The sequence below is a fragment of the Apus apus genome, chromosome 5 (genome assembly GCF_020740795.1).
Source record: "Apus apus isolate bApuApu2 chromosome 5, bApuApu2.pri.cur, whole genome shotgun sequence".
NCBI classification, from domain to species: Eukaryota; Metazoa; Chordata; class Aves; order Apodiformes; family Apodidae; genus Apus; species Apus apus.
The window spans coordinates 53,181,791-53,206,047 of NC_067286.1; the positions used below are offsets into that span (position 1 = coordinate 53,181,791).

Here is a 24,257-nt window from a genome sequence, read left to right on the forward strand (position 1 = left end):
AGAAGGTCTCTGTTTATTTGAGGAGCTCACAGGAGCACAGCCACGGCACAGCCCCATAACCCAGATGGAGTCTGAACTATTCAACCAGTATTTATTTACATTGAAATACAAAAGGAAGGCTATCCAAACAAAAGTTGAGAGTGTTCAGCATGTAATTAATTACACTAATGCACAAATCTATTTAGACAAGAATGAGTGTATTCGTACAATCAAAGGGCAGGTCACGGTTTATAGTCCATTCCCAGTATAAACAAGCTCCAGCAGTGCCCCTCACCCCAAAATTGTTCTTAGGGGACAACAGTGTTACAAAATGCTGAGAAATGCAAGGTTTCTGCAGTGCATCTGAAAGGACATTGCACTCAGGGTGCTGGATGAACAACTGGCTGAACAACCCCCAGGCTTGGACCCACTCCCCATCACATCCTCCATGTACCCAAGCTCCTGGCACCAGCCACCCATCCTCATGGAGTGGTCACTGCTGGAGGCACACAGGAGGGCACCAGCAGGTGTCACCAAGCCCAAGCAACTTCTTGCTACAGGAACTGGCTCAACTGTTAATAAAATCACAGCTTATCTGTTTTTATTGTTATCTGTATACCTGCTCTGTTTTCCTGCACATAAATTATTCTTCACTTCCTTCCTGAAAGAGCTATTATTTAACAGCATAGCCGGCATTAACTGTTCTATCACATTCCTCCAGAGGTCCATTAGGGCAATGATAGAGTGCACCACCAACACAAAAACACATGCAGAAACACTTCCTGAAGTAAACCCTTCAAATGTAGCCCTTTCAAACAGAAGAGGCAATATAAATAGATCATCAGCCTAAGCCAGGACACAGTGCAGAGTGTGGACAGATTGCTTTTTCCAATTTACAAAATTAGAATACATGGGCTGTAATTATAGTTCTGCTTGTGCTGGACACATCTACTCTGAGTGGTCAAAGAGAGATATTGCTGTGACTTCTTCACAGGTATCAAGGGATCAAGGCTTGCTTTAGGTATTCTCTCTTTCTCTTGAAAGCTGTCTTTATTTAATCTTAATTAAAATTACCTGAAGCAGCCCTCTCACGTAAACCAAAGAAATAACACTGGACTTGGGCTCGAAAATTATCCTTCCTTGCATCTCAAGGCAGAGATATCTCATCATTGATGGCAGTGTCTACACAATTCTCTTGCTGATGGTGCATAAAAATGTCAACCAAAATGACCTGAAGTAAAACACCAGCTTTATAAGTACATTTAAAATTGCTGTTTTATTTTACAAGCGTCTTTTTTTAGATTCCAATCTCATTTCAGCCTCTGTCCCCAAAGCAGCTTTCAGTGGATCATTCCTCCGCCCTAAGAAAGTTACACCGACTTCCAATATCCACACAAAACCACTGGTCTCTAATTAGGAATTCAACTGAGTTAGTATTATAATGAGCCCCAGAAAGCTGCCTATGGCCATGGATTTATTTAACTAAGGCCACGCTGTCTGGAGATTACTGAACAAAGTATTCCCCAGGCCCCTCAGAACGCCCCAGGAGCCCCCACCGCTGCGCAGCAGGAGACAGCAGCACTACCAGCACCGAGAACAGAGACGCCAGCAGGCAGTGAAGAGCACACTGCTCAGTAAGCCTCCTCCCAAGACACATATGCTTTCTCACAAGGCAAATACAAGTTAATTCAAGTATGTATTGCTTGTGCTGTCCTTACCACCTAGGAGGTGGGTGGGAAGAAGTCACACCACCACCTTCCAGGACAAGAGAGCAAACAGGGAGTTCCCCTCTTCTGCTGCAGAAGGCTTTAGGCTTCCCTTAAGGCTTTAGATCCAATCCTACTCTAATCAAATACAGCAGAAGTGTACGGCATAAGGGGCATCTACTTCAGCAGTAACATTGCTCTGGAGCAAAGCATGCTCCAGCTGCATCAGATGCAGGTGGAAAACAAAACCAGCAGATGCACAAGGGCAAAATTTGCATCAGTCCAGGAAAGCTTCACATTTACTACCCACTGCGGGCAAGCAACCAAGGTATAGGCTGAAAGACCTCTCCCCACTTCAGCTCCTGCTTCACCTCCTCCAAGCATCAAGTTTAATCCTACCCTAAGGGAAGGTGATGCATGAATGTCGCGAGCTGATGCCGACACAGAGGCACCAACAGAAGGTTGGTGTAATAACACACATTTCACATCTGCAGGGAAGACACCTCAATGGCCTTGGACATGCCATCTGGCACCAGACACGCAGTTTGTATCATTGTTTGCTGTCCACAGATTTTGACCGCAACAATTCAGGCCCAGTCGCAGATTTGCTCAAAGCAACAGGAACTTCCTCTTCAGATTCACACCTTTTTAGCCAGAGCAGGGGACTAGTTAATGCAGAGCTTCCTTGAACAGAAATGGGAGTCAGTGGCTTCCCTCCAAAAATTCTGGAGGCAGGACAGACAGACAACAAGCCCTGGCTGAGTGATAAAAGGGAAAACAATGCAAGGCTGCAGGGAAGTTGGTACACTAGCCCAGTGAGGTGCTCTCCCAGGGACATGGGCCCTCATCTGGGACTCACACCTGTCACCTACACCTCAGCCAGGTCACTCCCCAGTTGTGAATGGACCATTGGAGAATTTAACATGATCAAATATCCTCTTAACAAACTGGAGAATTTAACATCACAAGGATAAGTTTTTGGTTTCTCCTAGGACATCTCTGTGGCCTGCCACTTCTTGAGGGTAAATTTTATCCCACTGATATTACTTCTGCTGCAGTAAATGAAGCTTCTCACCCCTTTTCACCAGCAAATAGCCAGGTGTTCCAAAACACAAGTCACAACACAGTTACGAAGGGCTAAGAGAAAAACAGAGAAGAAGGAATCCCAACTGGGTTTTGCCTGGAAGCATGGGGAAAAGGCAGTGAGAAGCAGTAATTTTGATACCATTCTACAAGATTAAAAAAAATAATAATAAAAAAATAGGTCACCCTGTCACTGCAGAGAGCGGGTGGGATTAGTTTAATACCAGTGTGTCCAAATAAAGGTCAAAAAGAGCTCCTCTAACTGACAACATTAAGAGGGTATGGCTATTAGCAAGGTCATTCCTTAGATCATATTTGTGTGCTTGCCTAGGTGGGTCTCAAGACAAGACAGATGCCACCCAAGAGAGTCCAGGATAAGGAAGCTTGTGGTGGCTCTCGGAGGCAAATTTCCAACCCATGAATTTAAATGGTAGGGTTGCATGGGCTTGTCTGGATTTGTGGAGTGGATCTGCCAAACATTTCAATGCATACATTTGCAACACAGACCAAGATCTGTATACAATCCAACTGCAGGATCCCACATTATGATTAAAGGATGGCACCAAACAGCAGGTCTCTGCAGCATGCCGTGAGGCCAAAGCTCCTCAAAGAGCAATCCTTGGAGGAAATCCAATAACAGAGCATACCACAGCATCATATTTGCTGTGCTGTCAAGAAAAGTCTTAACCCTTGGCCTACGGCAATTCATCTTTGCTTGCAATCTCTAACATTTGCCACCACCATTCATGCAGACATATGAGCAGGATACAGCCACAGCCTCCAGCATAGATCAATTGACAAGGGCCAAACACATGTAAGCTTTTATCCTGGGACATAGGAAAGGGAACCCGGTACAGAACACATGAGAAAAACTCAGAATAGCTCCAGAGCATCCAAGAACAGCCTCAGATGGAAAAATGGAAATACTGAAGAGTTTGTTTCCTCTTTAAAGACTCCACTTGATAAGTTGATTCAGACTGTAGCCTTCACCTTAATTTTCCCAGGAAGGACCAAGCCTTGCTCACTGTGAATATTCTTCTGATCAGCCATTATAAAAGTTCAGTTGGGTTTGAAGAAAACAATTGTATGATTCTCCTCAGTTTCATACTTTCAGTTCCTGCTTCCCTGCCCCAGCATGCCCATAGTGAAAGCTGATCAGGTGTCCTAGATCCCAGTTATCTAGAAACTCCCCCTCATATTATCTGCAGTCACTCTGTTTCACTCAGACTGACCAGGCGCTTGGTCTGCATCAGCATCCTGGCTTCAATGCCTGGAATTAGGTTCTGCAGATTAGGCAATGTGCTGAGCTTATCTCTGTGTCTAATCACTAATAAAGTTGCAACCTGGTGCATTTGCACCGTATTAGGTCTCACTCAACAACACAGGCTTTAAAGGTCATCCACCTCCTCCAATCACTGCTGGGTTTATTGCAGTGGGCATGCCTGCCCCCCAGGTCCCATTCCCACTGGCTAGCCACTGGCAGCAGAAATCCAGCAGAAATCCAATTATGGGCACAATGGTCCCAGCCCACCGAGGCTCCCGGGCCCCTCCACACTCCCACCCCAGCACCCCTTTCACAATGGACACTATTGTCTCAGCCTCTCTATTGTTTGGGATTCTCTCGCATCCCTGGACACAGGATAAAGAGCCGTGTTTGGAGAGATGTTTATGAATGAGGCTTCAGAGCACAAGGGCACAGCAACACAGGGCTTGACCGTGGACAGAAAGGGTCATGGTTTCTAAAAGCAACACTGAACTGAAATAATTGAAAATGTATTATGCACTGACCAGGAAGGAACAGTTAAAGGCAAACAGAAAATAAGAAGTGACATCCTAGTCCTTCCAAAGCCAAGGGAAGATTTTGCCACAGACCTAAGTGCAGCCAAGGTGTCTTCCAAAATATTTATACTAAGCAAAATACCTAGCAGATCCCTTTGTTTTAAGCCACAGTTTTAAAAAGCTTGTACATCATATTGATTTCCAAAGGGGGAAAGAAAATATTTTTGTTTAATAAGAATGTTTTCTGATTAAAAATGTAGCAGATACTGGCAGTAAATAGTAGAATATATGCCAAAGGAACTAGGTGAACACTACCAGCTAATAAAAATCTAAATCATCCTCCTAATATCAGAGAAAATACTCTATTCTGACCTTCAGCTGGTATAAAGGATATATTACAATAAATACATCAGGAAGAAAGACCTACACATCCTCTAAGAGTTTTGAGGATCTTCCCAACTAACAGCCTGTAAGACCAGGTCAGTCCTGCAATGACAAACTTTTTGAGAGCTCAGATAGCTGGCAAAGTTGAGTTCAATTTCTAAAACATCTTCAGCATAACAGTACTATGAGTCTTGCTAACAGCCAAAACCCACAAACCCCATCTGTCACCTTGGAAAAAAGTGCCTCTTTGTGAGGCTCTGCTGAGGAGAAGAAGATAGTAATACTGAGAAACCTTTCTAGCCTTTAAAGAGGAAAGGCAGACATATAATTGCATTCAATGAAACATCATATGGTTATAAGCAGCAATAGAATAGCCAGGTATAAATCTCCCATTCAGTAGAGTGTCACATGTGTAAATCTATTTACCAAGGATTACTCTGTAGCTCCTACCATAATAAATCATCAGGAAAATGCCTTCTGCATTGCTAGCAGAGCAGGGATTCAGCAAAGCAGGCAGGCCGTTCTTCATACAGAAGCACTGACAACCAGCCAACCTGAGAGCTTTTTACACATATGATATTAATTGCACTCTGCTTATTTCACAGGTTTGCTTCAGTGCTTGCAAGGGCTGCGCTTGATTTTTTTGTTTCTTTTTTAAACTAAGACTTTCCTCTTTGTAACAAGAACACTGATAGACATAGACTGTAGTACCAAGTCAAAGCCCAAGGGTCCAAAGGGTCTACTAAGCTAAAGTCCAGGGTTCAAAGTCCATTCACTGAGGGAACTACACAAAAGCTCTTTTACTTCAAAAGACTTTGGATCAGGTCACAAATCATCATCACCATTTACAAAAGAATGGTATCCTGGCCTAGTTTCTGCTCAATGTTAATGTTTTATGTAGGCTAATCCCTGCTAAATCACTGTTTTCTTGCATTATCTAGATCTTTCACTACACATTATGGGCTGTATTAGAAAGATTAAGCACTGCACAGTCAACTAAGAGCCTCTCTATAGGATGCTCCAGCTCCTAGCTCTGCAAGAATGCCACGTCACATACTGAAATATCCTGTGTATCAGCATGACTTGCCAAAACCTCTTGCTAATCACCTGTAGTTTGTTATTTGTAGCTATGAGCAAACAGTGTTTCAGAAAAGCTTTTGCTCTGTGTAGGAGAGCTAAGGCCAGGTTATGTTCCAGAAGTAGCTAGGTAAGTAAAAAGGTGACAAGCTAATACAGCATTTAATAGACCAGAATCAGACTAAAAAGAGAGGCCAGTCATATGAACCAGCTAACGGCTTTAATGGCATTTAATTCATTGAGACACATGCCTGAAGTGCAGTAATACCCCAAACACCACTTCAGTGCCAGAACCCATGATGTAGCATAGCTCTCATACCTCTGAGTCTGTGAACATCATGGTAGAATGGAATAGTGATAACCCAGAGATTGTCTTCCCAAAATCATTTGGGTAATGTACATCATTGTCCACTTAAAACCTTTCCTTCCTTCCGCTTATGACCCCAGTTGCCATTCATATGCTTGGTATTAATTTGACAGAAAACAAACAACCCTCTTCATGTTCACATGTTCATAACCTGCATAGCACAAGCCCACAAGCCGTATTTACCCTTAGTATAACTCAGATAATGGGATGTAACAATTCTCAAAAAATGGCCTTCTTCAGTGCCGTTTGAGTTAACATCTCAAAATCTGAGATAGGTTTCATCTACATGTGTAAAGACAGAGTAAACAAAGTAGAAAAAAAAAAGAAAATCTGTAGCTTTTTTCAAGTGCCAGCTGGCTTATTATAGCAGTTTCCATTTTGCCAACAAAATAACAAACAACCACATGCAAATCTTCCTAGGAAACTCCCCAAGTCTGGAGAACATACAAGTATGTTCTCCTGTTTCCAGTCCTCGTGACGAAGCTTCCACTACACTCACCATCCCTCCCAACTCGGAACTCGAAAACAGCTTCAGGAGCCCCTTACTCTCCTGGCCTGACCACCGTGGGCAAGGAGAGAACACCTGAGACCACAAACGCTGCTCATCCTAACAACAAACTCTGCTAGTAGATGTATATACCCTTATCATGAAGATCCCCACCTCCACCTAGAGCTTTACAGTTTAACTCTTCACTGTTATCCAGTCCTTGATTTTTCACTGAGATCTGGAGGCAGCTTTTCAGTTCAGGAATGCAAAAGCAGTATGTGAAATGCCTGCTTGCATATGCTCATCCTACAATTAAGAGGGATTTCTCACCTAGAACCATCTTTCTTGCAATTTTCACCAAACACTGAATTCACGTGTAAAATATTTATATAAATTATCCACAATCCACACAATGCTCAGGTTGCAGAACATCCCACTACATAAATCTGTACAAATAGTGAAGACATTCTGAGATGAGCATCTGAAGAAGCTGCTAGAGAAAAAAATCTCTGTGTGCCCATTGCGATGCCTGATCATCCCACCTACTTTGCAGGGTGCTTTTCACAGGCATCATTCTCACTGCCCTTTGACACAGGCAATTATCTGCTCCCAATCCCAGCTGACCCCACATTCCTTACCCACCTGCAACTCTCATGTAAAGATAACAGGAGTTTTCATTCACATTAGCTTAGCCTCTTTGTTCTGGGCAAGGAAACGATATTCATAATGCCCAAACTGATTTCATTCCAGTAGAGGATTAGCTTCAACCTCTGTTGCTGTAGAACAAAAAGGCAAGAAAGAATTTACGGCTAAATAATTACAATGCTTTTTGCTTTACAATGGATACCCAGAGGATTGCAAAAAACAATCCTTGTGTTGGACTGCATCCACAGTAAATTTGTGAGCATGCTCCAGACACACTTAGAAAGCCTACTGAGTCCTGCAGATAGGCTCAGAATTGAGGGTTGGAAGATGAAAGCTCTGTTGCCTGCTTTTTGCATACTTAGGCTAGTCAACATCCAAACCATAAAAAAGGCAAATAATGCTACTTCTCAGGCTTATAAATATGCCATAAGGCCAAACTCATTAGTGTTCACAAAGCACTCCTAGATGCCTTGTCTGGAAGGAGTTATACAACCATAAAGTATTACTCATGCTATTCTAAGGCAGAAAAATACATATTACTGCAAATCCAGCAGTAGCTTTTCATGCACCATTAAGGTTTACTACACAGTCTTAATCTAATCATAAGCACTTCAGAACCCAGATCTGTCATTCAAAACATACAGATCAGACTTCATCACTGAATAACCAACTGGATCAACAATACACAGCACAGGACACACAGGCACTTTTTTTCCTCATTTATCCCACACATCTTCAACTGAATCATCTGTATTATCAAAACTCCATCATTACTGGCTTTCCTGCCATCCTGCATTATGTCTGCCCAGGATTTCAACAGGTTCAAAACTCAGCTACTAGATGTGTTTGCACATTTCTAAAAAGCTGAGATGCAAAGGAGTGCAGAGTTCAGATCTACACCTCCTCCAGCATTTATCATGGAAACTGGCTCCTTCAGGCAACTTTTTCTGCACATTATTATTCTGGGATATCCTTCACTTGCAATTCTGAAAATGTATTCAGAACTAGTGGTAGACTTGCTTTTGACTTGCTGATCAAAATACAATCTCTATAGCTCCAGGCACCATCATCAATGCTGTGCTGGCGGGAGTTCACTCCAGTTCAATGAAATCGGCTGTTAAAAATAACAGCTAGCTCCCAAACCACATCTTTGGACTCATTTACTCCATCTCCTCCTTCAGGCTGCTGCTGCTGCCACACCCCTTTGCAGTGGTCTCCAACTCCATCTTGAGCTAGGCAGGCAACTCCTCCTGCCCACTCCTCGCCAAACATGAGGACACCTTAACCCTCAGCTCAGCACAAGGGCTGCATGACAGCCTGAGAGAAGTTTTCACCCCAACTGCCCTCTTGCTCTCTACCCTCCTACAGCAGGTCCAGGACATCAGCACCTACAGGCCCCTCAATGCCAGGACACACTCCATGCTGCCCAGCCCTTCCCTCCAGATCTAGAGATGTTGTTTTTGACAGAACAACCCTGCTCCTTTGTGTTTGATTTGGTTTTGGTTTAAATCCAGATATGGAATCTCTCATTGAAAAAGAAAAGGTCAAATTCAAATATTGCCATCTTTAAACAAAACACAGGGAGTTTTACCCTTTAGATAACATGCCTTTTACAGGGCCAGTTCCAAGACTTTGCAGAAATATTGCATTTGCTTCACTTCAAACTGCCAAATAAAATAAATTTTAAAAAAGACAGCCCTCCAATTTTTACCCAAATAAGGCAGAACGAAAGGCTGGGACAGCAGATTTTCCATTGGAACTTCCACAGTCCAACCTGGCCAAGATGCTATAATGGGATGAAAGGAAAGAGGCCTCTCCAACGACTGCATCAGCTGCTGTTTATGTGATCCATGCCTCATCTTGCAGGACTGCTTTTCTCCACAGCTGTGGGATCAGAAAGCTTGTTGGACCTATGCTGTCACAGACAGAGGGCATTTACAACACTGCCAAAGTGCTTTCTCAAGTACACAGCCCCATAGCCAAGAAAAATACCTAGTCACCTCTGATCCTTCAAAGACCAAAGTCTAAATCGCATTCAGAATATTTAATACTCTGAAAATGCTGAGCACCCCTCTTTTGAACAGAAGATGCCCTTCAGGTATCTCAGGTGGATCCCCAAGAATGGAGATGCTCCAGCTCATTTGCCATTGTGCAAACTCTTGACCTATTGCTAAAAGAGCCAAAGCAGGACTATGACCTGCACGTGCCCCCTCTACATACACACCTGCTCTCAGCTCTTGCGCCAGGCAGCAGATGCTACTGTGCTACAAAATGCACCCTTTCCTTATAGAAAAAAAGCCAAAAAAGCTCACAGAAGTGGATAAACACATAGCTTTACATTTAAGCACAGATTAAACAACATTTCTATTTAGAGGAATGTGTTTTTAAAGAACAAATTTCCAGGGGAATTCGCTCACACTCCTAGGGTTAACTAAAGGACTTGCATGATCCAGTTTCTCTTCCTTACTATGCTGCAAGTGATGGATGTGACTGAATACAACAATCCACTTAACCCCACAGGATCTACACCCATAATTTTAAATAATTTAATAACATTCACTTGGGGTAACCCTTTCTCTCCCCCTCCCTGCTGCTTAGCTTTACATATAGAAAACCTTTAGTGTATAAGGCAAACAACAAACATGAATATAATTAGTCCTTTCAAACTGAGATGCTGTTTAACTTAACTAATTGAAAAGAGCAAAAGCTCACACTGTGTGGCTAGAGGCGAAGTCATAAAATGTCACTTTTCTGAGGTCTGTACTCCAGTAATTATCTTTTGTAGAAAGAACAGTGACTCATAAATCTGCTTTTTCATAAAAATCCTCCACAACAGAGTCTGCAATAAAAGAGCCCCATGCCTTTTTCTTGGTCAACTTGAGGCTGAAACAAAGTCTTTATGAGCTGTGGGAGTGGAAAGTCATTACAGTTTCAATTCCAAATGAAAATTAAGGCTTTTAACTTCCCATACTACTCATACTGACAATCTTTCATACATAATTGCCTAGGAAGAGTTACTGCAGTCTTATCACCCTCCTAATGATTTGGTGATACACTGAGAAATAGATCCTCCCTACAAATTCCACTATGCAAATGGAAATAAAAGTCCAAGGTGGTTAAGAAACACCGGGTTCACACCCAAGAGTGGCTTTGATGACTTTTCAGTCAGGGCTTGTTAGGAGTTACCAAATTCTGAGCATCAGAAACACAGTAATCAAGGGATTGGGTAAGTATTTAATTGGAAAGGGCAAAGGTGTCTTCAGCAATTACAGTACTGCTGCTTTGCTGTGACACCAAGAACAATGTGACAACAAGGACTCATCCACCTCATAGTTGTGGTTCTTCACCCTAGCCAAAACTGCACTAGGCTGCCCCATAAATAGCATTTGAAATACATGCATCTAATATGATACTTAACTGGGCAACACAGACAGGTTGAGCCGGAATAACAACAAATACTGTCCCCATTCTCTGAAAGATACCGAGGTAACCTGTTGCTGTGACAGCAGCAGCAGCTTTCTGCACTTGTCTCTCTGTGGAAAGGCAAACACTGCTCTTTATCTTATTTTGCTCCTTGTTTTCTTTGAGAGAAGAATTATTATTTGACAAGGTTATATTTTTGACAGGTAGTTGGAGACTGTCTATACGTCATCACCCTGCAGTCCCAAGAGTATATACAGTACAGAAAGAAGCACCCCAACACATAAAGTGCTTTTATCTCAGTAAAGTTGAAACAGCAACTCCGAAACTGAGAATTAGAAATGTATGGAGTTACTATAAAGGCTAGTCCTTCCTTGCTAGCTCTTTATAACCCAAAACCTGTGTTGTTTGTTATCACAGGTACCATAGCAATGGTTAGAGGCCCTGTTTGAGGTACGGGTCTAATTCTGTTGAGCAATGTATGAGCATGTTATAAATGACCCAATGAAAAACAAGAAACTTAGAGAAGACAAACAAAATACATTATCCTGGTTGTATAAAAGGAGAACCACAGATCATGTAATTTACATAAGACTACATCATAAAGTCACGTTACAATGAGAAAGCACACCAAATCTGAGATCTAGTTCAGTGCTGTAAATTGCAAAACCATCCATCCTTCTGTTATTTTAAAGCTTACAGCTAAAATAATAGTTCTAACTGACCTCGTAAAAAGAGAACTGTATTTTGTTACAAGAGATCAGAAGACAAGCATGGGAGACTTCCAAATAAACTGTTCAGAATCCAGAAAGCAAACAGCTACTCAAAAAGGACAACTTTCAGAAGACGGTTGAATACAGTCACACATGTGCAGCTACATCCACATGGCCTGGAGGACTGAGAGCTGCAGAAGTCATCATTTTTCCTGAGGGAGAACCTGCAGGCATTCCAGAAAAGAAGATCTCCACAAACAAGGCATATATTGTGGTGTTTCAGGACATCAAAGACGAATAAACATGCAGGCTTTAAAAACCAATCACCATCTTTTTAAAAGGTGTAAGAAGCAGTGAAGAGGATGAAAAAGGAAAACACCACAAATATTAGCAGAACTGGAATGCAGAAAGGCTGCCACACTGGCTGAGATATTCAACTGGTTTGCAGCCTTAAAAATAAATATCATCAAGAAATGAGTGAATGCTTCAAACAAAGCAAGCAAGTACATAGGTGTATGTAACAGCAAGGAATGGGTACATCAGCAGTCTGCACAGGAGGGAAGAATCAACTTTCTCCCATGCTAGGTCTGAGTTGCAATCAGGAAAATGAACAAGGGTACATTTTATCAGAGTTTTTCACAATATGCCATCTTTGTGCAATGCATGAGCCACTGGTGAAGATCATATAACCTATAGCTACAAATCACACTCAACAGCCAACAGGCTTTTAACTCAGTGGAAAGGGATTAAAAGCTCCGCAGATCCAAAGCACAGATCAAAGTTATATTCAACTGCTGGAAAATATGTAAGCATGAGACTGCAAATCCCAGTCAGGGAGATAAGAAAAAGAAACCAGGAAGACAAAAGAATACTGTGCATCATAAAAGTGCTTTAAAATTGTACATAAAAATAAGATTTTTTTCTTAACACCTCTGTCAGGAGCTGAAAAAGATTCAGCATCAACCAAAATCAGTTATTTTTTACTACTGATATTCTGTTAGCATCTGACCATGATACTCTGGCATAAATCAGTGAACTTTTACGTAGGCTGTCCTGGAGTTTTTTCAAGTAAATCCCACTTAAAAAAAAGTAATAATAAAAGACTGAAGAAAATTCCAGAGTCCAAATCTTAACTCCATTCAAATCAAACAGTGTCCTCACAATCACTTCACTGGGCACAGAGATGTAAGACACCACTGAACAGTCCACAGCCTGATACAAAGTCTCAGCCATCCCCCAAGGAGCACAGTGTCACAGGAGTGGCATTTATAGGCCAAGACATTATCAATAAATGTCATCAAATGAATAAAATGTACCTCAGCAAGTAAAAAACTGAACATGAATAATGGACACCAACTCTCCAAGGACTGCTTAGCACTTAATGGAGAGTTGGAAACCAGGAATGCAGGTTTTAACCTTGCATCTGTGATACACAGCAACTTTTCTTCAGATGACCCAGGATGGAAGATGTGGGGAAGGACTAACATTTTTTAAATCTAGTCAACCCCACTAGATCAGAGACTGACAGCAAGCCTCGTGCTGCATTGGTTTCCATAGAAATATTAAGCTTTGGGGACTGGAAATGCTGTAAGGCTTAGTTTTTCTTCTTTTCTGAAATAATGGTTTGGTTTTACTGCTACAATTTGAGTGGCCCTTTTGCCTACTCCTTTCCCCTCCGTGGGTCTTCTGCAGTGAGGGCAGAGCAGCACCCACTGCACATCTCTCCCTCAAGCAGGGCTTGCAGCACCACCTGGCCTTGCTTCACTGTCCATGGAAGGCAGAGGCAGGACAGACAGGGCTGCGAAACCCCAAAGACACAAGCATCCCTGGAGCATCCTACTGCCCTGGAGATGGTTTGAACCAGCAGCAAAATACCTCCTTTTGCATCCTAGCCTGAGTCCTGTTACATCCAGTTGCTCCAGTCACTACTTCTCCCATCTCCCACAAACAAGCAAATGCCACTGAGCTGCCTGCACACAAATAAAACCCCAGCAGCAGGGGAGTTTGGGGATTAAATGGGGGGAGAGGCAGCAGCATACAGTCTGGAGCATCACTGCAGGGAGCTGGGGGGTGGAGCAACATCTGAAGGGCTTTTCAGAGCACCACTCCAGCTTTGATGGAACTAATTCTGCCAGCAAGCCGGGGCTGACACAACTGCACAAGACAGCTAGCGTGTCATCCCTGCAACTGCTGTTTACAGCTGGACAAAGCCTCCATGCCATAAGCCCAGCACTGGCTCACTCTGCTACACAGCACAGCCCTCACCCACCACAGCCACACCAGACCAACAGGAGATATCCCATCCTGCATATCTGTAGGAGAAGCTCATGCAGACAATGAGCTAATTCACATCAGATTTAGGAGTACTTCGATCTCACCACAAGATCACTGGAAATGAAGGGTCTATAGCCACTTGCTAAGCCAGGTGACATGGCCACATTACTGACAGCACTTAACACAGTGCTTTAGAGTGCCCCAATCTCAAATCTAACTGATAAATAACCTGTAGCCTACTTCACAAGGACAATCTTTCCCAAAGACCCTTTGCAGGAGAGTCCCTGAGCAAGGTGAATGTTTGGCACCACCATTGCTCAGAGATGTAAGAAGTCAGTACAAGCAATGAGCTTCCTGAGAGGGGCAAAGAGCAAGGCAAGAAGCAATTTAAGGGAAGGAAGAGTATACATATACCTGTATGTACAGGAACCAAAGTAATCTGACATAAATGGTCTCGGCCCAGACATGAGTCACTATAAAGTGTTCAAAATAACCTGTACAGCAGCCTTCAATTGCCATGGTGATAAATGTTTCTTAATGCCTAAGAGCAGCTGAGTCCTGAACTCCACACACCTCAATCACTAACAAAAGCATTCATTATATTAAAAAAAGTCAAATCACAAATGAATTGTGGCCATATTCAGCTCTCCTCAGATCAAGGGCTCTCATTTCAACAGGGAGTACTGTGCTCACCTTGCTGTTAATTCAGAAGATAGAGCTGGCTTGCTTTTTGCTTCACAATTGAATAAGCAAAGGAAAGACAGATTCTCTGAGACAGTGTTACTTTTTCTGCCAGGAGTTATCTATTTGCAGAAGTGGGTCAACTTTCTCTTGGTGGACATGTTAGTGTGCGAGTGCCTCGCAGCATTGCCTGCAAATTTCTGCCCGCTCTGCGTGCGGAGGAACCTCTGCACGTAACTATTTATGGCAGCCAAGTGTTTCATGAATTGCAGCAAGTTAACCACGAGGGGATGATGACATTTGGAGACAGGGCAGGATGAATTCTGGCTGGCAGACAAAAAGTCAGGTTAAAAATACAGAATGCAGAAGCAAACCCAGCCAGTCGCTGCTAATTTGCAGGAAAACTGGCTGTGCAGCCCCCAAACCTTCCCTCTTCCACCCGAGCAACGTCATGTGTTTTGCAGAGGGTGCCTTAAGGCCTGATTGTGAGCATGGAAAGGACTTCAGCCTTCCTGGGGCCAAGCATTTCAAGCTAAATAGGCTTATAAATTTTTTCATTTGCCTCACTCCACACCTTCGGATGTATACCAGACATTTTTTGCCAGTTTAAGCACCTCACCTACCAGTGAGATCGGCCATCACCCATCCTTCTGCTCCCAGAACATCTCAAAAGGGCAGCCCAGATACAGAAGGATGCCACAAGGCCAGTCTAAGAGGACAACATCAGCAAACCCTGCCATGGAAATCTTTTGTGTGAGATGCAAGCAAGGCCACTGCCAAGCTGGGGCAGATAAAATGCCCAAAGCCCCCCTGCCAGGGTGGGCCTCCAGTATTACCCAGGATGCATGGATGTGGTCAGCATTAAACCTCAAGCTTTCAAAGGCAACACTTCTGTCAGTGTTGGTATTCATGTTCCCTATCTCCTGTCCTGGCTTGAGCCAGGACGAAGCCAATTTTCTTTTTACTGATTTTTTTTTCCCTTCAGTGAACTCTTTAAAGCAGCAAGGGAGTTGCTGGGGATGGGGGGAGGTAATAAGGATTTTGCATATTCCTGCATATACTTGGATATATTTGTACATATGTTCTTTTATCATTAGTATTTCATTAGAGCTGTATAGTTTGGTTTTTAATCCAGATAGTCTCTCTTCTTACTGTCTCTCTCCTTTCCCCACCTGGGTGGGATGGGGAGGAGATCAAGACCATTACTGTCACTGGTTTAGTTGTCAATCCCAAGTCAAACTGTGACATCTCTGCACACATACCAAGTGTAACACCTGCAAAGACTGCCTTTTGGGTTCCCATGCCTGCCATTTAATTAGATCACCATTTAATTCAATCCTCAGCTTTATTTGATGAAATGCCTGCAGAGGACCAAGTCATTTACATGTAACCAAAACAGTTTATTCCCCTTATTTTGATTGCTTTTGACAAGTGTAAGTGGATAATTCCATCAAAGGCCCATAGCAAATTGCCTTTTAATCAATACAAGTTTTTTCCTTCAACAGGACAGCTCAGAACAAGGTATCTCCAGAAAACTGAAAGAGGAAAACAAAATTAGAATGTACTATTATGGAGAATGTATTTCCATATATGGCCCAGTTTAAATACCTACTTTAAGTATCTTGAGCCTTGTTTTCAGGAACACCAGCTACCCTGAAGTCTGGGAGCCAAGCCGGCTGGTACACAGGCAGCACCCCAGCAAGGAGGCAGGAGCAGGCAATGACAAAGTGCCTCAAGTGGAGCACTCTGCGGAATTTCTAAGGATAAGTGGTCAAAAACTGCTGGCCACAAGAAGCTCAAGCTGCACCCTTAGTGTCTGAGACCTCAGCATTGATAATCCTACTAGCAGAATTCACTGAACTTAAAGAAGAGACAGAAACAGGTGTTTCTACTGAGGTCTGGGTCTTCCAGGCCAGGGCAGGTTTCCTGGCTTAAGCACAAGGAACCTGCACGTAGCAACCTACAGCACCAGAAATACCAACATGTCAAATACTGCAGTATCAAAAAATAAGTCAAAGCAATGCTCATAAGATGAAAAGTGTTCTTCACAGAAGATATTAATTGCTCAAATAGCCAAATCCCTACTTAAACATGGCAGGGGCCACTAAGCTCTGAGAAGTTTCCGTCACAGACAACAGGGCTTTCTCTGACCCAGTTGCTGTACTCGTGGAGTGTGGGTGCAAGAAGGTGACATCTGACTGCTACTGAGAAAGATGATTTCTTCTCTTTCACCACAGCTAGCACAGCTGCACTAGAGGAGGGGAGAATGGTCACCACAACACCTCAAACTGGACTGATCTCACCTGACCTCAGATGCTTGCACGTGAACTGGCTGTCAAGGCTGCCTTCCCACTAGCAGAGAGAAAGAGCACAATTAGTATACAACTCTTCTTCCTCTAAAGTAGATATAGTTGACATTAATCATGACACCAAGGTGCCTTTCTCCACATGGCCAGTAAAGAAAGCCCAAGCAGACACAGATGTTAAAAGTCTATATTGGAGATGTCTCAAATTACATGAGATGAACCTCACCCTTTGCTTCTGCCCCTGCATCTTCTGATCTCCAAGGCCTCATTAATACATCATAGTAAATAATATGTATATTGATTATAAATACACTAATAAAAACAAAGGACTTTGGCCTAAAGGCTGTGTGAAGAAGAGGAAAAATAAGTACAGGGTAGCTGCACATCCAATCAATACCAACCCACAGGGAACAGCCATTTCTCTTTGCCACCATTTTAACTGTAATATATCGTACCCTCTGGGTAAATATGTGGACATTTACAAGTGGGAATCAATAGAAGCAGAGATCTTCCCAACCCCTCACCCAGAGAGACCATTCTTCTTCTGTTGGAAGAGACAACAGCAAGAGGCCATAGATTAATGTCTCTGCTATTACAGGCTACCTGCCATATCCACAGCTTTCTTCTGGGCCTCTCTAACCTTTTAATAAGTGTTGATGATTTTAATAAATTAAAAACAAAAACCAAGTCTTCACATTAACAAATTCATTAATGTTTTACCCAACTGGAATAAAGTCAATGCTCATTTTGGGAACTGCGAGCAAACACCTTCAGTGGAACCTGAAGAAGTTTTAACAACAATATTCAGTTGGGGAGGGGGTACAATTAAAGCCTGAAAGCTTTACCTGCATGCACAAGATTTCATCCCAGGCTCATCACTAGCTAGAAGTGTGTATGCCTCCAGGCTTGTAAATGGATAAACAGTTATCCCAGTCAGATCTAGATAAGGCTAAAACCAGTGGAAGCCATTGCCCTGGCCTCAGGGAGCTCCCAGTCACTCCTCCCAATGTTCCCACATACCTCACAGTCCAGGAACATACTCTGTGGCACCTGAAGGCTTTTTCCTTCCCCAGGTCATGCTAATATCACCCAATGAGGCTGTCTTTTTTTTTTTCTTATTTTTGGGAACTTTATTATGCCAAGAATCAGGCAGTAGCAATGGCCACTGCTCCAACAGGGCTGCCTAAAGCTGGACAGACAGGAAGGCTATGTATGCACACAGAGACTCCAACTATGCATACAAAGGAAAGCTAAAGCACTCACAAGCACAATACAGCAACTGTGCCTCAATTTCTGTCCTGGATCTGTGGGTAGATTTAAGGGAACTGTGGTACATCACTCAACGTGGATGCAACTGGGCAGATCCCATCTGGTAGCTTGGAGATGTCCCTGTCCTGCAGCCCAGGTCCCAGCTCACACACGGAGAATGGAAACACCATTTACTTTCAGACTGAGCAGACTTCCTCTTGGGTCTCAGTAGAATATCCAGAGCTGCATAAGATTACATGTGCCATCTAATATTAGCCATTTTCATGCTATCACTTATACTTACTACCTTATCTTCCGGGAGTAGAAAATTAATCATCACGTACCAGCTATCAGCTTCCAAAAAGCCAGTTTATAAAAATAAACAGACTTCAGAAAAGTGAAGGGAAGGTGGATCACAGGTTTGGTTGTTTTTTGGGTTTGTTGGGGTTTTTTTAAACTTGTACCATTTATACTGAATTCCCATTACAAAACTACAGTTCATCACCTCACATTGGGGTGGGTCACTGGGGCAAATAAATCAAGCCCTGGTTCACCAACTCACTTCCAAAGGATTACTGAAGAGAAAATGAGAAACATCTAATCCATCTTTGCGAGCTAAGATTTCATTAAAAAGCGACCTCCCTAGGAGTGTTTAACAGCCACTATACTCTTGCCTCCTTTAGAAAATCACTAGACAAGTGAGAGTCCTGCTTAATACCCAGAAAAGCAGAGCACTACACACAGCCCCACTGATAGCACAACAGCACTACCAGAGCAGCACATTTCAGGACTTTCCAGCTTTTCCATATGCAAAAGTGCACTAGCAAACAGCTCACAATGCCTTGCCCCACCAGTGATCCAAGGCTTCTGCTCTTTCTTATGACAGATATTAACTTCTGCCTTGCATCTGTTTCAGATCCACATCTACCCTCAGTTAGAAAGTACACAAGGGCTACTCATGTAGCAGAGCTGATAAAGCAGTTTCCGCTTTATCCACAGGTTAGTTATCCAGTGTTTCAAAGACTGAGACAACAACAAACCACACTGAAGTTTGCAACCTAAAAATGAAAAGCTACACTTTCTCCTCTTCTTCCCTTCCGTTTCATCGCAGTGGAAAGAAAAATCATCAGGAAGAGAATATTAAAAGGCTGATACTAAGGTGCATGCAGGGAAGGCAGAGGCGGCCCCAGGAGACACAGAGGGATGCTCGCTGCCAAGGCTGCTCCATGACAGCTCCACTACCCACTTGACTCCTGCGTTTGTGTTTCACATTCACCCACCCTGCTCTTCCACATTGTCACAGCCTTAGCAGAATCGCTGCTTGGTCCCAGGCAAGCCCTCCTCCCAGACTTCTTGCTGTCAGTCAAAAAAAGGGGCCTGATAAGCTTTGCATTTGCATATGTATTGAAAGGCATTTCCAAAGGCACAGTCAGGGAAATAGCCTTTCTGAATACCGATGCTATCTGAGAATGACAACTACTCGAGTCACTTTATGGCTGCACTACCTACGTGAAGAGATCAGGCTTGTTTGCATCTTTACAAGGATTATTAGCTTTAAAAGTGCTGATGATATCTGTCCCAACCTCAGAAATGAAGCTGTGAAGGTTCTCAAGGAGCAAGCTTCAGTGCTTCCCACAGAGACCATATTCCATAAGCACCCCAAAGCCAGAAGTCACTAAAACCCAAGGTCACATCTGAAATACTTGAGCCCATACGCCTCTTTTCTACACAGGAGAACAAGAAAATATGTAGAGGCATGTATGGGAATGCATTAATGTAGAGATGCTCTATCACCCCTCCCTACACTTAGGGCAGGACATGAGACTCAGCTCTCAGTCCACTCCCTTCTTGATGAGGGTGCCAGCACAGTCCCGACACTGCATTTGACGATGGCAATGAGGTCTGGGCTCTGCAACTAGACATTTCCCTCTTCATGCAGATGGAGATAACCTGAATTCTAAGTGAAGCATCCCATCCTGCCTCAAGGTGGGCTTAAGGGACAGCTCTAAGATCACCATGATGTCCCATATGTGCAAGAGCCCTAGGTTAAGGGGAACAAATTCAACTTGCTTTGTCCTAGTCAGCTGTCAATACCTAAAGGGGATGTGGCCTGAGGTTCACAAACTAGAACTGCAAAGCCCTTCTATCCCAAAACAGTAACAACACATTCAATCCCTGCCAAGTGCTCTCTGGGCCTCTGTGCAGAGCAATCAATGCTCTATGAAAATAAAGTCAAGTCACATCAGGAGCAGAAGCTATCTGCAGATTTACAAACCAGATACTTCTGATGTACACAGCATGAGGAGAAAGAGAGGAAAACCAACCAACATTTAAAGATGCTTGCTGTACCCTGAAACATCTGGTGACTGGATCACCCTTGAAACCAGCAATCCCTGTCTACTGGGTGAGGTGGCTGCAACATCTCCAGCTGCGAGTGGAGAATCACAGCTGTGAAACAGGACTGCACATGGCAAATTCATGAACTTGGGAACCGGTTTGATTGGTGCTGTGTGCTCTCAGATCTCTTGGGGCATCACCAAAAAAGAATCAGCACTCCCTGGCTCCACCAGGACCATCAAAAAACATGCCTTCAGCTCCCAGATATATCGGGTAAATGCAACCACTGCTGACACCAAGTTGAAGCCAAACTCTGGGGCTCCAGACCCTTCTCTGTGCTCAGAAGAGGGGAAAGAGTATCCCAACCAGGAAATAGTCCTCTCTGGTTGGAAAAGAGGATTAAGAACATTAACAGGAGTTATATGTACAACAACTAATTAGATTGGTGCCTGGTTTGATTCCTATTGAACCCTCTTGGCCAAACTATTCCTTCTACAAGTCAAGTATTTGGTCTTGTTGGTTTCAAAATAGAAAAAAAAAGAAATCTGCATTTAAAGATATTCCAATATTGTCATCTTAATGCCTGATCACTATTAGACAACAGCAGAAACTTTGAATACAAACTGTCAGGGGAGTATTGGCACGACTTCCCAGTGGAGCTTGTTTCTAACTTTAATGACTAGGCTGAACAAAACTCTGAGTACAGCGTCCCTTTGAGAGCAATCTGTCCTTTACAAACAAACCTCCTGTTCCTGAAGTGGAGGAGGGCAATGGGAGGAAAGCCGAGCTGCACCTCTCCAAAACTGCTGAGCATGCCAGAGCCAGTCTGCCCCGAGAGCCCATGGAGCTACCAGGTGATGCTTTGTGGGGCAAACCTGCACTTCCACCAGGTGCTTCCAAAATCTCATCCAGGCTGTTAATCAGTTTTATCAAAGTAGCAAACAAGCAAGACAAACGTAAACCAAAGTATTCAAAGGTGGAGAGAGGAGGAAGAGATGGAAAACCAGTGTTTACTTAACCCTGAAAATGCCAGCTAGTTTTTGAAAACCAAAAAATAAAAACATAACAAAACCAAAGCACAACCAAAACAACCAACCAAAACACAGCAGCAAAACACCAAGCCTGCAGATAAAATAGGCTCCAACCCTCAGCCCCAGACACCGACAACACAGGGAAGAAGTACCACCACCAGCCCCCAGCACACGGGTGCTCCTCCCCAACCCCCAGGGCTGCACTTTAAAGAGGTCACCAAGGATGGTCAGAGGCGGAGATGGCAAGGACTCCCTTCCCCTGACATTGCCCACCCCACTGCCTAGGGGAGGTGGGACAGGGCCAGGCCGGCGGCACCTGCTGCCAGCGGGCTTTTGGGGCGGGGGGCGAGGGGGGGCTCACCGTTGAGGCCGTTGGGGATGCTCCGGTGGTGAAGGGGCGCGGACAGGTCATCCATAGACCTTCGCATGGCCCCGGCCTTGCTGTCGCCGGCCTTGGGGTGGTGAAGATGGTGGTGGTGGTGGTCGGGGCTGCCCGCGCTGCCCGTGCTGGAGGTGCTGCTCCCGTCTCCCACGTCCCTGGTGGCCGAGCCGCCGTTGAGGTTGGTCAGGCTGGCCTGGCTGTCGATGGAGCTCCGCGAGCCGGCCCCGCTCCGCTCCTCGTCCAGCATGAGCACCATCTCCTTCAACTCCACGTTCTCCCGCAGGAGCGTCTCCTGCCTCGCCTCCAGGTCCTTCAGCTTCTGCTGATACATGCCCACCTCCTTCCACATCACGCTGGCCGTGTGTCTCCCGAAGCGCTGCCATTCCCTCGACAGCTTCTTGCCTTTCTGCCGGTCGTCGTCCAAGAAGCAGCAGAGCTCCCTCAGCTCCTGGTTGTCGTCCTGCAACTTCTGGTTCACCTCCTTCAGCCCGCGGATCTCGTGCAGGTGGAGCTGCAGCCGCCGGTTCACGTCCTTCATTAAGTTGCCGTGTTCCACCATTAAGTTCATCTTTTCATTCTCCACTTTCCTCAGTCTTTTCACTAGGTCTTCCTTGCTCCATCTCAGCATCTCCTCTTCCGAAATTTTGCTCAGGTCTTCTTTAGACCCTTCTAAGGAATTTTTTGCCATCATCTCTGCCTAGGAAGCGTTTGCTCGCACACAGTAACAAATGGTTGGGGTTATTCGGATTATTTTGTTCGCCCGGGACTAAGATTCACTGCAGCATCTCGGGGAAGAAATATTATAGTTCTCCACAGAGCGTTGGACAAGGAAGAACAGCAACGCCGGACTGGAAAATCTGCTCCCCCACAAACCCCATAATAAAATTATTAAAAAATAATAATAATAATTAAAAAAAAAAAAAACCACAGAAGGGAGAGGAAAAAAAGGGGGAGGTGGAGGGGAGAAAAAAGGAGTCCCCCCCAAGGGGGCTGGGGGCGGCCAGGAGCCAAGCGCTGCCCCCCTCCAAGCGAAGCCTCCCCAAGGGATCGGCCAACTTACCCCGGGCAAAACAACTACGCGGCGGCCGCCCCCCCCGTTCCCGGGCGCTCCGTCCACTTGTGCTCCCGCCGCTCCTTGCCGCGGGAGACCCCGCACCCGCCGCCGCTGCCCCGCTCCGCTCCGCCACAGCTCGCCCGCAGCCCCTCGGCGACGTGGGGCCGAGCCCGGCGCGGTGGCGGCCGATACCGGTGCGGCGCTGCCGAGGAGCGGTGGGGGAGCCGGCGCCTTCCCGGAACGGCTCAGCCCTCGGGAGGGAGAGAGAGAGGGAGGGAGAGAGATAGGAGGCGGGCGGCAGCGCCGGGGCTGGTCCCACCTCCTGCCGGGCAGGGAGGCGCGGCCCTGCTCCTGCCGAGCCTAGCGCGGATAAGGAGAGCCGGCTGCCGGTGGCGGGGAGCCGGGCTGTTCCGATCCGGCCCAGGCGCCGCCCTCCCCCGCCGCCCCGCTGGCTGCCGGGCTGGGCGCTGGCCGGGCCCCGGTGCCGGCTCGGGTTACCGGAGCCGCGGCCGCCGCAGCCAATGCGGGGCCGCCTGGCGCCTTCAAACGGCAGGTACAAAGGGACGGGGCCGCTCCCTCCCTCCGCCCGCCCCGCCGTGCCGTGCCCGCCGCTGCTGGCTCAGCGCTGCCCCCCCGGGGCTCCCCCTTGCTGCGCTTTTGGGTTTGGGTTGATTTTACTATTTTCTTTTTTTTGTGGTGGTGTTTTTTTTTTCCTTTTTTTATTTTATTTCTTAAGAAAAAAAACTACTGGAGGGAGCACCAGCACGGGGAAGGGTGGGGTTGGACAGGCAGGAAGACGCGCCCGCCGAAAAGCCCGGGGAAGCGGCGCCGGAGCGGCCCCGGCCCCGCTCCGTCAGGCGCAGGGAGAGACGGAGCCGCGGTCCGGGAGCGGCGCGAGGTTTCCCGCACATCTCCGCTGCCGCCCCTCTCCCGCCACAGGCTTTGTCACCAGAGCCCGGCCCCGCTCCGCTCTGCCGGGCTGCCCACCGCCTGGCGCGGCCGCCTTTGTCCCCAGGTCCCTCCTGCCTCGCCGCCAGAACCTGCAGGTTGAAGGAGCATCCCTGGCGCCTCCCTCCCTGCTCCTCGGGCCGGCATATCCTTCAGACCTCAGCCCTGTGCCCTGAGGATACCGCTTATTCCTCTATGAAATCTGCCCCCGTCCTGGTGGTCCTTTCTGTCAGGAGCAGGAGTGCTGGCATCACTGCACACATTGGACAGAACCCAGTAAAGGGTTCAGAAAGTTCAGAAAGTGGATTTCCTAATAAACATTTAGGCACATTTCCTATATCCTTGCATAATATCCC

General features: G+C 45.4%; 1 protein-coding gene across 3 annotated transcripts in view; it reads right to left on the reverse strand.

Moving 5' to 3' along the window:
- CCDC85C (coiled-coil domain containing 85C) overlaps positions 1-23,301 on the reverse strand; it is a 113,314-nt gene extending 90,013 nt beyond the window's left edge. Inside the window, exons 1-2 of one of the 3 annotated variants that reach the window (XM_051620614.1) lie at positions 22,960-23,300; positions 21,879-22,756 (exon numbers count right to left, since the gene is read on the reverse strand). In XM_051620614.1, coding sequence (XP_051476574.1) covers positions 21,879-22,590 — 712 coding nt within the window. In that variant the 5' untranslated portion in view covers positions 22,591-22,756; positions 22,960-23,300. Of the gene's footprint in view, positions 1-21,878 lie in introns of all 3 variants that reach the window. The other 2 variants (XM_051620616.1, XM_051620613.1) reach the window with 2 other exon arrangements.
- Between the last annotated feature and the right edge of the window lie 956 nt (positions 23,302-24,257).